We start from the raw sequence: 16,004 nt of genomic DNA, 5'->3' as shown, positions 1-16,004 counted from the left end.
ACTACCCGTGAATCACTTTGTTGAAAATCTTGGTAGTGATTGTTATGCTAAACTTCTGGCACACATGAAATAGTGAAGATGAATTGGCTTCACAGTACCTTGTATTTGGTTTGTCAGCTGCTAACTAACTTCAAAGCTGTCTTCAAAAGTGCTTAGACTTTCCAAGAATATCATTCCTTTGAAAGAGGGGGTTTGGAGTGGAGAAGTTGGTAGCTGCCTTCCAGTAGCTTCCTTAACAAGAAAGCCCAATGTGCTTGAGTTAACACAAGCGACAAAGGCATTTAAGCTTGTAAAGAACAAAGTCTGAGCTAAGCTAGGTCTCAGAAGGTCTGGTTTTTATTTAAGTAGCAGTGCCCGCTTACAATCCTGGTGTTAGCTATTCTCTTAAAATGCAGCCCTAGCCCAAAGCTGCTATGTCTAGTGTGTAGAGTTTGGAGAAGGTGTGCAGATATCTCCAAATAGGTGTCTTGACTCTTCAGTGGACATTTGTACCTTCGTGTTCTGCCCACAGACTTAGTTAATCTTCCTCGGACAGACTTCATTTTGAGATAAATAATGGAACACCTTGTTAAACCAACTAGTGATAGTGGACAGGTTTAAGAGTAGCAGCCGTGTTAGTCTGTATTCGCAAAAAGAAAAGGAGTACTTGTGACACCTTAGAGACTAACAATTTATTTGAGCATATGCTTTTGTGAGCTACAGCTCACTTGAAATTTGTTAGTCTCTAAGGTGCCACAAGAACTCCTTTTCTTTTAGTGATAGTGGAGAAGTAGACGTTTCCTTGGTCCCACAGTATGCCATGAAAAGGGAGTCTGAGTTCCTAAAACAGGAAGTGCAATGCACATAAAACTGGCTTTAAGGACATATAGTTTATGGAAAATTTTCTCTTAGGGAAGAAGGAAAGGCAGAATAGGAAAAACATACTAGTAGTAGTGAAAATCAAACACTTTTTGAAAAATGTAGTCCTACATTTATAAATCTTGTCTAGTCTATTACTAGAAATGTTTCCGATATAGTTCAGTAGGTGGACCTCTAAGCACAGTTATTTTTTAGCTCAGCATCTATATTCGGCTATTTTAGGGGGTTTGTATAATGCACATCATTTACATGGTACAATAACTTTATCCAAGGAAATAGGACAACCTGTCAGTTTATTTACTTGATAGACCATAATGATGTCTATTGTATATGCTATATAAAAGTGAGTTCGATGACTCTAGTTAGGTAATAGAATACAGAGCATTTTATCTAGTAAGTTACTTGTTCAGATCTGAGCCAGGTTAGTATTGAACAAGATTGGTGTTTACTGTTAGCTGTACTTTTTGAGGTATGAGATGAAATGGTGACATCAGTTTACTTTTCCTGGGCACATCCATAGCATAGTTACCATACTTTTGGTAGGCTTAGCCAGAGAGATCAAGGATCGAAGGTACCTGAGACTGAACTTCTCTGTATTCCGGGAGGTGGTACGTCCATATCATGGGCATGAAAAAGACAAAATGGCATTACGGTGTATTCCATTGATGCCTCCAGAGATGTGCCTGGTCTGTTGACAAAAATTTAAGGCTCAAGGCTGTCAGTTTAACACATTTTATGAAAACTAATCAAGAGCTAAAGCCAAAAACCATGTTATGCCCCAGCGTAGTTTCTAACATGATTGATTTATTTGCTTTGTGCTGAGTTTGAGTCCACATCAGCTGACTTGGACTTGCAAGGTTCGGGCTGCGGGGCTAAAAATAGCAGTGTAGACTTTCCCACTTGGACTGGAGTTCAGGCTCAGAGTCCAGGCTCCAGCCCGAGTGGAATGTCAACACAGCTATTTTTAGCTCTGGCAGTTTAATTCCTGTGAACCCAAGTCACTTGACCTGGGCTCTAAGACTCTGTGCAACAGTAAACACATACCCTTAGTCCCAGGTGGTACAAAACTGATTCAAGTACATCATAAGCCTCTGGATCAAAGTATCTTGTTTAAGTAAGGGTCTGGGTGTATTCTGTTGATTTTGTAGTATGTTCACCTGAGAGAGAGGAACAACTTACCAGTACCCTGAAGCAAAGGACGGCCCAGTTTACAGACTAGTGTGGCAACAGAGATTGATCCTTGTTCGTTCCTGATCCGTTGAACCAGACACTTGCCTGTGGACAAAGACACTTTTGGTTGGTTGGTTGTGAAAGAACACTGAGTAAAATCTCTTGTGTGTGTACGCTCCCTCCGGTGTGGTGGTCATTTGTCAGGTCTGGGGGCAGCCAGCTGAAATGCTCTCTGATCTGCTTGAGCTCATTTATATGCCTAAACACCCACAACAAATTTTTTACTATAAAGTTGAAGACTTTCTTCTGAGTAGGTTTTTGCAAGGCTAGATGAGACTTGTGTCTTTTAAATAAAAACATCGACATCTCCTCTAAGACTCCAGGTTACTCTCATGACCTTGTGCAATGTTGGGTCTATACAGTTCTTCTTTGAGAGATGTCCCTGTGGTGCTCCACTCCAGGTGTTGGTGCATCCCTGCGCCTTCTCTCACAGATTTTTACAGCAGTACTCATACTGGTTGCGCATGCGCAGAGCCTACCCCCCCACTCTGAGTGTACCTTAATAGTACGTGTGCGCGACTGGTCTCCTCAGTTCCTTCTCTATAGTCCCCGGCCTGAGACGGAGCTCAGCAGACTCATTAGAGACTTTCTCTCCCTTTGTTACAATTACCTTTCTAGTTAGTTAGTTTGTTACCAGTAGTACTTAGTTACCAGTTTTCTATCTTTTTCTCTCTCTCAAAAAAAATATTTTTTCTTTATTCCTGTCAGCAGCAGCCGCTTCTGACATGCCTGGCTCCCCAGGCTTTAAGCGCTGCTCTACCTGCAATGATGCCATCCCTCTGTCGGATGGCCATTCAAAATTCATTAAATGTTTGGTGGAGTCCCACATTCCCCCCCCCCCCGCCCCCCCCAAAATGTGCCCACTGTAGCAAGCTTAAATCTAGGCCATGGAAGGACACGGAGCGGAGACTAAAACTGCTCCTCCTCCAGAAATCCTTAGGGTCAGCTTCAGACCCGTGCGCCGACTCTGGCTCCGCTGCACACCACAGCCCCCCGCCTCAAAGAAGGACAAAAAAAGTCCAAAAAATGACACCTTCTTTCACCTGCAAAGGGAACTTCACGGGAGAAGACTTCCCTGGGCAGGTCTACAGCCTCCCTCCCGGCACTTCCCTGGCTGAGCACTTTTGACGTGCCGGGCTCCTCCGGCGCTGCGTGAAACCCGGCTGCGGTGGTACCGCAAAGCTTCAGGCTTCCAGTTGCCTGCCTCTCATATGGCACCATTCGGCACCGCTTCTGTCACGGTGCCAACATAGGCTGATAGGCCTGACCCCCCGCAGGCTGTTCTTGCTCTCCTGGCACAGGCATCCGCTGGGCTGGCCGGCAGTGAAACAACGCTTAGGACACTGGTGCAGAGGAACTTTTCTTCACAGCAGATTCCTCTTGCACAGCCCTCACCTCACAGAGGGGCTCCAGCACTGCAATTTACACAGTCAAGGGACCTGCTGGTGTCGCCCATCCCGCAGTCACCCCTACCTAATGCCTACTTCTCTCCAAATGCTCAGTCAGGGTCTGGACAGTCTTCATCCAGTGATGAGGAAGCTGGACTGCAGGGGAAATGCTCACCGTATCAAATCTCCTCCTCAGACCCCAATCAATAGAAGTCATAGAAAAATTACCTCATCCTACTCTCAGGATCCTGCCCCATGGTATGTAAACCCCTGGATGGCACTACTTATGCCCTTCCCACCACTGGCAATATTGGACCCCAGGGGTATCTTATCCTCGAGACCACACTCACTATGCCACCTCAGCCAGGCACAACACCTGCTCGGCACCGCCAGCTGACGAACCTGCCACTGTCGTAAGGAACCAGGCAGCACTATCACAACTGCAGGATCAGTCATGACCTGCCTCAAACCCGGTAGACCCAGTTGTTGTTCCTGATGAAGCCTTACTTCCTTCTCCCCGGACATCTTCGGATGACTTCTCACTATTTCAAGACCTTTTCAAAAGAGTTGCCAGTGAGTTAAGAATTAACTTGGAGGAGGTTCCTGAACAACAGCATGAGTTAAGAGACATCCTACAGCCCTCTTCTTCTTCTAGGATTGTATTACTGATCAACGCAGCCCTTTTGGAACCTGCTAAGGCCATCTGGCAGACTCCTGCTGCAAGCCTACCTACCTGTAAACGAGCGGACCACAAGTACTTCATCCCTTCCAAGGGCTCTGAATTCATTTTCACTCATCCAGCACCAAACTTGCTGGCAGTAGACTCAGTCAACCAAAAGACCAAACACCAGTTTCCCTGTTCCACCCCATCTGACAAGGACAGTAAACGATTAGATCTCCTTGGATATAAAGTAGGCACATCTTCCACTTTACAATTTTGCATTGCTAATTATACTGCTGTTCTGGCAAAATATGACGGCAAAAATTACAACAAATTCATGGACTTTATTGATGACATTCTGGAAGAAAAGAAACAACAATTCATGGCTCTAGTTTCCAAGGGACAAATCATCTCACGTACCACTCTTCAAGCAGCCGTCAGTGCAGCTAGCACTGCAGCAAGATCCACTGCTACAGCAATGGTCATGTGCCGAGGTTCATGGCTCTCCTCCTCTTCCTTTCCTCTAGAGGTCCAGAATACCATTGAAGATCTTCCCTTCGATGGCAACAAACTCTTTGCCTCCAGGATGAACGACGTACTTCATTCAATGAAAGACTCAAGGGCAACTCTCTGGTCTCTAGGAATTCAAACCCCTATGACCAGAAGGCAACAATACAGATATCAACCTTACCAGCATCCAGCACCAGCTACCCTGCATATACCCAGCAATTCCATAGATCACATGAGCTACAATAGCAACGCCAGAGACCCAGATACCAGCATCACTGTCCCAATTCCTCGATAGCATCTCAACCCCCTCCAACTAATAAGCAGATTTGAAGCCTTGGTCAAGGGTTTGGAAAACAACGTTCCCACTTCAGCACTTATACCATATGTCCTAATTTTGGACACTGCCTACTACCATTCTCCCATCAATGGCAGAACATTACCACCGACAAGTGGGTTATAGAGATCGTCACAATTGGTTATTCTATCCCTTTCCTATCCTGGCCTCCTACCACCCACCCACCCTCCCCATCCCTCTTCAGGGACCCCTCTCATGAGCAGCTGTTCCTCCAAGAAGTACATCATCTCCTATTGGGAGCAGTGGAACTCGTGCCTGAACGACATAGAGGGAAGGGGTTTTATTCCCAATATTTCTTAACAGAAAAGAAAACCGGGGGATGATGACCTATTCTCGACCTGAGGCGGCTCAACAAATTTATCAAAAAGCAAAAATTCAAAATGCTTACGCTCACCACCATAATCCCAGCGCTGGAGCAGGGCGATTGATTTGCAACCCTCAACCTACAGGATGCCTATTTTCATGTGACTATACATCCCACAGACGTTTCCTTCGTTTTACCCTTGACTCTACATATTTTCAGTACAGGGTGCTACCCTTCAGGCTATCCACACACACACCCCTAGCCATAGTCACGGCCCACCTCAGGAAACAAGGGGTTATAATATTTCCTTACCTCGACAATTGTCTCCTCAAAGCCTCAACATTCGATGAAGCGCTTCGATTCACTCAGCTCACCATCGCTTGCTTCCTATCCCTTAGCCTTCAAATAAACAAAAACAAATCCACATTCTCTCCTACCCAGCACCTGGAGTTCATAGGAGCACACCTCGATTCCCGGACGGGAATAGCATCTCTCCTGCCTGACCGCTTCAACTCCATAAAACTTTTGGCCATGAAACTTTGCAACAGTCCTCAGGTCACTGCTCGAGATTGACTACAACTATTAGGTCACATGGCCTTGTGCACTTTCGTGGTCAAAAATGTATGACTATACATGAGGTGCTTCCAAGCTTGGTTGGCCATGGTTTACAGACCCAATATACACACTCTAAACAAGCGTTTATCCATACCTTTCAGAGTCAAAGACTCTTTCCTATGGTGAACACTTCCCTCCAACCTCTGCTCAGGAGTCCCCTTTCTCCAAGATGCTCCATCCCTTATAATGACTACGGATGCCTCTCTCACAGTGTGGGGGGCACACATGTCCCATCACACAGCCCAGGGGCTATGGTCTTCAACCGAAACCTCCCTACACAAAAATGTCCTAGAACTTAGAGCCATACACAGTGCCTGCCGTCACTTCCTCCCATTAATCCGGAACCTACGTGTACGGGTAATGACAGACAACATCGCTGCATGTTCTGTGTAAACAGGCAGGAAGGAGCTTGCTCTCACTCACTTTGCACAGAAGCCATCAAGCTCTGGAATTGGTGCCTTGCGAACAACATTTGGATATCAGCCGCCTATCTTCCCGGACCTATGAATACCACAGCGGACAGATGCTTTCCCTGGGATCACGAATGGGAGATAAACTAGATGATCATCCAAAACATATTCTGCATTTAGGGCTACCCAACCATAGATCTTTTCGCAAGTGTAAAAAACACTGTGTCCCAAATTTTGCTCCAGAGCGGGACTGGGCAAACATTCCCTGGGAGATGTTCAGAGTTAAGAATTAACTTCATGCATTCCGATGGCACCAGGATTTACTATATGCATTTCCTCCGATACAGAGTTCAGAGTTCTAACAAAGATACGGTCAGATCATGCCACGGTAATTCTGATTGCCCGTCGTGGCCCAGACAACCATGGTTTCCATTCCTCACCAGAATGTCAATCTGCCCACCAATTTCATTGCCTTTCACTCCGAACCTCCTATTTGCAGCAACACAGCCGATTTCTTCACCCAACCTGTCCATGTTTCACCTCAAGTTTGGTACCTACATGATTTCCCCAAATGAACTAGCATGCTCTGAGCAGGTTCAAAGAATGCCTACATTGCAGAACACAATCTACTCGCATCACCTATCTCCAAAAGTGGAAGCGACTCACACAACGATGCTCAACTAAACAACTTCTGCACCTCTTCCACTTATACTTGAATATCTATATAGACCTCAAGCAATCCGCCTTTCTTTCAGCTTCATCAAAGACCACTTAGCTGCTATTACAACTTTTCATGACAAGATCACGATGCCTCTGTTTTTGCTCATCCACATCACCAAGCCTTTTCTCAAGGACTCCAATCCCTATCCCAGACATTAAACCTCCTACCCCGCCATGGGACCTTCACTTAATTTTATCCTGCTAACTCAACACACCATTCGACCCTAGCCACTTGCTCTCTCTACACCTCTCTAAGAAAACCGCATTCTAGTGCCAATCACCTCAGCCAGACGGGCAGGAGAAATAGCAGCTCTGTGTGCAGACCCACCATAGACACTATGTTTTAAGGACAAAGTTACGCTCCGATTACACCCAAATTCCTTCCACAGGTGTATTTTCATTCCACTCAATGAGCCGATACCTCTACCAACTTTCTTTCGTAAACACATGCAAACTCTTTTGAATCCACCATGCATACGTTAGATGTATTTAGGGCTTTGTCCTTTTATTTGAATAGAACACAAGACCTTCAGGAACTCTTCTAGACTTTGGTCTCCGTCGCAGGGCATTCCAAAGGGACACCTATTTCTACCCAGAGTCTCAAACTGGATTTCTGAGTGTATCCGACTGTACTATCAGATAAGTGACGTCTCCAGCTGGCATCAGAACTCACTCCACTAGATCTGTGGCTACCTCCGTGGCTTTTCTACGCCAAGTCCCCTGGCTGACATCTGTAAAGTGGCCATTTGGTCTTCTGAACACACATTTGTTAAACACTATGCCCTTACTCAAGGCCCTCTCTCTGATACATGATTAGGCAGAGCTGTATTATCTACTGCATTCCTACCAAATCTGAAGTCCCTACCTCCTTGAGATACACTGTTTTCAGTCACCTGGAGTGGAGCACCCACAGGGACATCTCTCTCAAAGAAGAGGAGGTTACTCACCCTGAGCATTAACTGACATTCTTCGTGATGTGTGTCCCTGTGGGTGCTCCACTACCCACCCTCCTCCCCTTACTTCGGAGTTGGGGTAGCCTCAGTTGTAGAGAAGGAACTGAGGAGACAGGCGCACGCATAGTATTTAGGTACACTAAGAGTTGGGGGGAGGCTCTATGTGTATGGACTAGTAAGAGTATGCTGTAAAAATCGAGTGAAGGCACAGGCATGCACCAACACACCCACGGGACCCTCATCTCAAAGAATGTCAGTTTATCCACACGGTGACTAACCACCTTATTCTGCAAGTTGGAAAGAGTCAGATGAAGGAGCATTAGAATGATTTAAATACTTAACAGATGTAAAGGCTTCTTAACATCTGATTCAACTCTTGACTTAATTCTTGGTCGTTTTTCTTTAGATTTACACAGTTTTCTCAAAAAGAAAAGGAGTGTGGCACCTTAGAGACTAACAAATTTATTTGAGCATAAGCTTTCGTGAGCTACAGTTCACTTCATCAGATGCATTCAGTGGAAAATACAGGGGAGATTTATATACACAGAGAACATGAATCAATGGGTGTTACCATACACACTATGATCAGGTAAGGTGAGCTATTACCAGCAGGAGAGCGGGGGAGGGGGGAAAGCCTTTTGTAGTGATAATCAAGGTGGGCCATTTCCAGCAGTTGACAAGCACATCTGAGGAACAGCGGGAGGGGGGAGGGGGAGGAATAAACATGGGGAAATATTTTACTTTGTGTAATGACCCATCCACTCCCAGTCTTTATTCAAGCCTAAGTTAATTGTATCCAGTTTGCAAATTAATTCCAATTCAGTAATCTCTCGTGGAGTCTGTTTTTGAAGTTTTTTTGTTGAAGAATTGCCACTTTTAGATCTGTAATGGAGAGATCAAAGAGATTGAGTGTTCTCCGACTAGGTTTTTGAATGTATAATTCTTGATGTCTGATTTGTGTCCCATTTTGTCTTTTACTAGACTGTCCGTTTTTGACCAATGTACTGGCGAGGGGCATTTGCTTGGCAATGATTGGCATATATCACTGGCAGATGTGAGGTGAATTGGAGTACGTCTATGGGAGTGTGGCTGATGTGATTAGGCTCTATGATGGTTCCCTGAATAGATATGTGGACACAGTTGGCAACAGCTTGTTGCAAGGATGGGTTCCTGGGTTAGTGGTTCTGTGGTGTGGTGTGTGTTGCTGGTGAGTATCGCACTATCAGAGGCTCGTTCATGCACATCTACCAATCTGATATATGCCATCATGTGCCAGCAACGCCCCTCTGCCAAGTCCTTTGGCCAAACTGGACAGTCTCTATGTAAAAGAATAAATGGACACAAATCAGACGTCAAGAATTATAACATTCAAAAACCAGTCAGAGAACACTTCAATCTCTTTGGTCACTCGATTACAGATCTAAAAGTGGCAATTCTTCAACAAAAAACTTCAAAAACAGACTCCAACGAAACTGCTGAATTGGAATTAATTTGCAAACTGGATACAATTAACATAGGCTTGAATAAAGACTGGGAGTGGATGGGTCATTACACAAAGTAAAACTATTTCCCCATGTTTATTCCTCCCCCACCCCCCGCTGTTCCTCAGATGTTCTTGTCAACTGCTGGAAATGGCCGACCTTGATTATCACTACAAAAGGCTTTCCCTCCTCCCCATGCCCCGCTCTCCTGCTGGTAATAGCTCACCTTACCTGATCACTCTCATTAGTGTGTATGGTAACACCCATTGTTTCATGTTCTCTGTGTATATAAATTTCCCCACTGTATTTTCCACTGAATGCATCCGATGAAATGAGCTGTAGCTCATGAAAGCTTATGCTCAAATAAATTTTAGTCTCTAAGGTGCCACAAGTCCTCCTTTTCTTTTTGCGGATACAGACTAACACAGCTGCTACTCTGAAACAGTATTTTCTGATAGTCTTAATACAGCCTCCTACTATAGCTATGCCCCATTTCCTTTTTTCATTTTGAACATGTTAGTCTGAAATATTTACGGAAATATAACACATCCTAGAAACATTAGGCTTTAATTTCAAATGAAATGAAAACTTTAACTGTAAAAAATAAAAATGGAGGTGATAACATCACAGTTCTTTCTGCTTAATAGGAGAAAAATTATAAAAGTATTTTTATGGCATTGGTTGTATGTCAGCTGAATGTTCTGTTGACTTCACAACAGTTCTTTTTAAGAAGGTGGTGTATGAATAAAGTAAGTTTGGGAATTCACTAGTTGGTGGTTTCTTGTTCTAACTGTAGTAAACATGAAAGCTCCTGTTCAATACTGCAGTTGTATGAAGAGAGTTTAGGGATTATCAACCATCAGTAATGAACGTACCTAAACCAACATGCCTAAAATCAAAGGGAGCGATAGGAAAGAAGCAATTGAATGGGCCAAAGTCACAAATAGTTTTTTTGAAAGTAAACATTGTTGAGTTAAGTAATATGGTAAAGTTGTTATGGTAAGATTGCAGAAAAAGTTTCTTTAGATTCTTCAAAGTCAGATATGCCATTGAATGGAACTTTGTCTGTTGAAATGGAAGAGCAGAACACAGTTTGACTGTGCACGTGAAATATATCCATTGCCATTTTCAACAGAACGTAGCCACCATGGTAACTTAGATCCCTGTCCTGGGTTTCTACTAGTTCTTACATTATTCATGTAGGAGTAATGAGTTTTTTCATCAACAACCCAAAAGGCAGTGTTCAACTGGTGATTATTCCATAAAGGCAACAGAAGACGATACCTGAACTTGATAAATTGTATCCTTCCTTTATGCTAACCTCACCTTCATTGTATCACAAAATGGGCAATTTAAAGAAATTAAAGTTAATTAAATATAGAAAAGTTTTTCAAACATAATTTGTGAAATTTTATTGCTGATGGGGGGACTTCCCTAGGGTGCAGTAGTCTGTACATTGAATAAACCAAGAACCCTCCCTTATGTCTCAATAAATGCCAAGTCAGCTCTGGAGCTAATTAATCAAAACAAATTTACAATTAAGCTTATGAAGTAGGACTATTTATATAGCCTGGCAGGGAAAAAGTGCTGAAAGAAGGACAAACCTTGAGAGGAAAGTCTGAGGCTCCCAGTATTGGCCCATAAAGTACAATTACATGATAATTGCAGAGGTCATGCTGCACCCACCAAATGTACCCTCATTATTCATGTAGCTGATTTTACTAATATTGGTAAATTCAAACACTTGCTTTTTGAGTAACTAGAATTTGTTGAACACTTTTATGAAAATTCATAGCTAAGGCGCAGTGGCAGTTGTGGGAATAAGTTAATACCCATGTGTCATAGCTGAACAAATATTTTAACTTATAAATAAGGCTCAGTATATTTTAAGGGCTAAGTAAATTCTGATCATGTTGAATGTTTACTTTTATGTTTTACTATTTGTTTCTATTTTTGTATTTTAGGCTCAGGATCTCTTTAGAGCTCATAGATTCCAAGGCCAGGAAGGGACCATTGTGTCTAGTCTGATTCGTATTGGTTAAACTTTAAATAAACCAAATGAAAGTATAGGTGGATCAGTCTCATCCAATCAGTTTAGGCTAGATGTCGTCATTTTACTCTAATTTAGTCTTCTGCTTCAGTAAAATAACTTGGTCATTGAATGGCCAGACTAACACACTCTCCAGATACAAAACGGAGAACCTGTTTTGCTTTCTGAACCTGACAGAAAATGAAAAAAAAAATGCAATTAGAGTTGTATGTTAGCAATAATACAGTTTGCACCTCAGTTTTCCTCAAAACAATCCAATTCTGGTTTCATAATTTATCCACTTGGGGGATCAGAATTATTGCCTCAATGTCCTTACCTTTCTGTATTCTAAATAAATGTATGACAAAGTGCCAGGCTTGATTTTAAATCTCTCGGATTTGCTTAGTCTAATTTGTGATTTATTATATTCTGTTTTACAACAAACAACTAGGGGGCCTGATCCTGCAAACACTTAAGCATATTCTTAATATTACATACATAAATAGTTCTATTGATGGTATTACCTTTGCACAGGTGAAGAGGGTTAAGCTTGTGGAGAAATTTGTGGGATTTGGCCACAGGCCAGCTCCTAAATCATATATAGGCATTTTGGAGAAAAAAAAAAAAGCACAAACTCCTAAGACTGTCATTCCAACATATCTGTATAATATTTGTGGAGTATTTTTCGAAGTAATAGAATCAAGTGAATGTACAATTTGTCTATTATAAATATTCATATGCAGAATTTGAATAAATTATGCCTTTCCAAAACATGTTGTTCCAAAAGTTAGAAAACAAGAAAATGCAAAGATACAGCCCCTCTACCTACACCTTACCAACAATGTTAACATTATAAAACCAAAAGGAGTACTTGTGGCACCTTAGAGACTAACAAATTTGAGAATAAGCTTTCGTGCATCCGATGAAGTGATCTGTAGCTCACGAAAGCTTATGCTCAAATAAATCTGTTAGTCTCTAAAGTGCCACAAGTAGTCCTTTTCTTTTTGCGAATTACAGACTAACACAGCTGCTACTCTGAAACCTGTCATTATAAAACCAAAACACAAACCTTAGAAAAATCAAGCAAAGCAGTGCTAAGGTGACAGGTCTCACACAACCTTATCTCTGAGCCCTATGGTCCCTTCCCTGAGGTGTCCTTAGGAAGATCACAGCATCTTATGTCTCCCTTAGCATTTTTTGTCCATTTGTGTGGTCTCTGCCAATAAGCAGCAAATACTTCTCAGATTGTTGATGTACAGAGCACTTTGAGGATCAATTGGACTATGAATAATTGTCTTGGTCTGGGGTTGTGTGCAGGGACAGGAAAGTACTGTGACCTTCCCAATTTCTGTTTGTATTCCTATGGATTAAGAGTTATATGATTGCGTTGTGTGGGAAGTGTCACCTTAAGTCTGCATTTTCTTGCAGCTTTTCTAGGTTGTTTGGGTTCTGGGACTCAAACTCTGACATTCTGGAAGAGCACAGGGACCTGTTTTGTCCCTGCAATTGTAACTCTATGTCAACAGGCATTTTAGCAAGTGAATTTACACGCTTCCTCTTCCTCCCTCTGCCCCTCCAGAAAGTTGGGGTAGTGAGGGAGGGCATGACTGCTGGGGATAGTGCTTCCCTAGTTCTCCTCATCTTTCAGCACCTCCTCATGCCCACCCGGTTGAGTGACCAATAGGAGAAAGGAAGCTAGTGGTGGAGGAGCTGCAAGGAGATCAGTTACAAGCTGGGCACAACACTGGGAGGAAGAGGAGCTGGGCCGTGCCCACTTCACCTCAGAGTCGAGCTGGGGGTGGGTCATCTGTACTCCCCTTTCCCCAGTAGTGGCAGAGAAGAGGAGCCCTGGAATCCCTTCGCACTGGGACCTCTGAAGCTGCATCCCTCAGGGGTTTCCTGATAGAGGGAAAGGGCTGAATGGCTTCCCCCTTCCCTGTTCCTGGGGGAAATGGAAGTCCTGAGTCTCTTCTCCATCTATCACAATTAGAGTAGGTCTGTTTCTGCTGGTAACCATAAACTTCAGGAGGGCATGTGAGGAGGCTATGCCTGGAGGGAGGAATTTGAGGGACGGGGAATTGGAAGTGAAATGCATGACTGAAGGGGGAGGGAAAGGGGGCAGTTAACCAGACCTCTGTGGATTTTAGAGAGGTTGCAGAATCAGCTTTGAACAGCACCCATGCTGAGGAGAGCTTGCAAAGACGATGGCTCTTTAAGTGCCACCATTTCATCAAAAGACAGAGCCTAATAACTATTGCTAAACTAAAAATGTTACACCAAGCACAGCACTGGCCCCTAGACCTGCAGAGTCCATCCTATGTCTTCCTGGTGCCCTCCAGGACCTCTAAAGAGTGCTCCTCACTTAAAGCAGGGGGCGATTCCCAATGTAGAATCTCTGTACAGCTTTGGAAGGCTCCTTGTACCAAACCCAGCCAAAATGCTCAGTCCCCTGAAGAGCCAAAATAGCCTTCTGGTTTGGAAACTGTGGCATTGAGATTGTGAATTGACTAAAGCTAAGCCAGGAACTGAACTGAGAAGTCCTGAGTCCCTGTCCAGTGTGTTAAACACAAGACCATCTTTCCTACCTCTCATGGGGTTGTGGAGTGGTGTTTTCCATACAGACCCCAGAGGGCGATTTCCACCACCTCTAAAAATTCTGGCTCAGGTGACTTCCTAACATCAAAAAGGAAGTCTGGAGTAGACCTCTGAATAGAATCCTCTGTCCCCTGCTCACTCTGTTGTCTCAGCCACAGGGACATGGGCCATATTTAATTTCTTGAACATCCTGAATCCTTTAATACACAGAATCACATCCTTTGAGTATTGCTGCAGGGTACTTCAGCTCTGGCACATTCAGTCATAATTTTTTAAACTGTCTTTCATATCAGAGTCCTGGTTTCTAATCCCAGCGGCTTTACAAGTGACTCTGCAACTTCCATTTGCAAAGCAAGCTAAATGTAAGTTGCCTCCCACTACAGTAGGCATATGAAACAGTGGTTAACAGAGCTCATACATATCCCATAGCAACCCAGTGAAACTTTACAGAACTAAAAAGAAAATCTAATACATTTTAGATTGTTATATTTTGGTGCTGGTTCTTAGTCCTGGACTCTAGATCTCAACAGGGAAAGTCCAGTGAAATGTTTTGTGGGTAATGCCTGTAAATCCCTCCCCTGATCTCTATGCAAAAAAAGCACTAGAAGAAAGTTAAAACGTTAAATAAGTCAGTTTATCTTAGGAACGCTTTGATCAAATGCCTCCAAACTTGCGCCACAAACTCTACCCCAGGCCTAGAACTAGTATAGCAGTTTTTCGTCTGATTATATATGGGGATTTTAGAGCAGTTTGAAAATTCAGCATCCCGTTGAAACTCCCCCACGTAACATGGTGCATCTAGAGTGAGCACTGTGTGCATTAAAATGTGTGCTAAAAGTTCTAACAGCAATTTCTGCTCTTCAATAATTTTTGTTGTGACTATACAATATACATAAAGTCACAATAATCAACAAAATAAAGCAGTAAATGAATAACATTTATAGATAAAATGCAGTGTCACAGCAAGGAGTGATTTTGTAATGACAACTGACGTAATGGTTGAGGGAACCATAAGATCTTGGAGATGTCAAATGAATAGGTTTAACAGACTTCATTAATCTGGTAGAGCCTAATCTGCCTTTTTAGTGTAAATGGGGTGTGTGTGTGAAAATCATTGTTGTATGTGGACAATGTTTCCGTGCTGCTATGAATAAAAATTGCCTTGCTGTTCCCTGGCTTTTTTTAGGTTATGATATGGGCAAGTGGGTGAGCAGTAAATTTTTGCTGTAAGATTTATCTGCTAGTTTGAATAAACTAACTTCCATGCTTTTTGTATTCCAGGCCAATTATAGAACATTCATTAAATGAGTCTTCTTCCTCATAGCCTGTCCAGCAAATTGGAGATCATCTTACGTTGGATATTGGGGGATTCTAAAGAAGTCCATAATTACTTTTCAGTTGGAATTCTCTTCAGGTCTGGGAATATATTGTTTTGTGGACATTGACACAGATCTCTTTGTCAGCTGTATGTTGTAAATTTATGTAACCATTTGTGGTCACACGAGTCATTTCTGGTTTTGTATCAATAAAGAGTAAATAAGGTAAATCAGAGCCTTAAATTCTTCACTTTTATGGTGCATTTAAGAATGTATTTTCTGGCACTTTATGGGGTTTCTTCAGAAAAATCTAGATGTTTGTATGACAACAGGCAGTGTCTCACTTGTAACATTCATTAAAATATGAGCTACACCAGTGAAACTTTTCAGGGGTTTCATCGAAAGTGCTTCTCACTGCTCTGACTGCTCCAATTGAAGCCAAAGGGAGTTTGATCGTTGACTTCAGTGGGAGTGGAATTAGGCCACTGCCAAGCACTTTTGCAAATCCTGCCTGTAAATGTTGTGATTTTGTTTTGCTGAATTGCTATTGAAATCTAGGTGGTCTTACGTGTCTTACAA

The 16,004-nt window shown here is 42.9% G+C and overlaps 1 protein-coding gene across 9 annotated transcripts in view; it reads left to right on the top strand.

Annotated features, from left to right (window-relative positions):
* CENPC (centromere protein C) overlaps window positions 1-15,655 on the top strand; it is a 71,316-nt gene extending 55,661 nt beyond the window's left edge. For all 9 annotated transcript variants that reach the window (XR_006280765.1, XM_038400621.2, XM_038400623.2 and 6 more), the window contains one exon: window positions 15,391-15,655. Coding sequence is in view for 8 of the 9 variants with exons in the window: in XM_038400621.2 (XP_038256549.1) it covers window positions 15,391-15,433 (43 nt within the window). In the remaining variant the exon portion in view is untranslated. The remainder of the gene's footprint in view (window positions 1-15,390) is intronic.
* The last annotated feature ends 349 nt before the right edge of the window (window positions 15,656-16,004 follow it).

Source organism: Dermochelys coriacea, chromosome 4 (genome assembly GCF_009764565.3).
Source record: "Dermochelys coriacea isolate rDerCor1 chromosome 4, rDerCor1.pri.v4, whole genome shotgun sequence".
In the NCBI taxonomy this organism is placed as follows: Eukaryota; Metazoa; Chordata; order Testudines; family Dermochelyidae; genus Dermochelys; species Dermochelys coriacea.
Note: the sequence above shows the minus strand (reverse complement) of the source record. Positions and strands in the feature narration are given on the sequence as shown.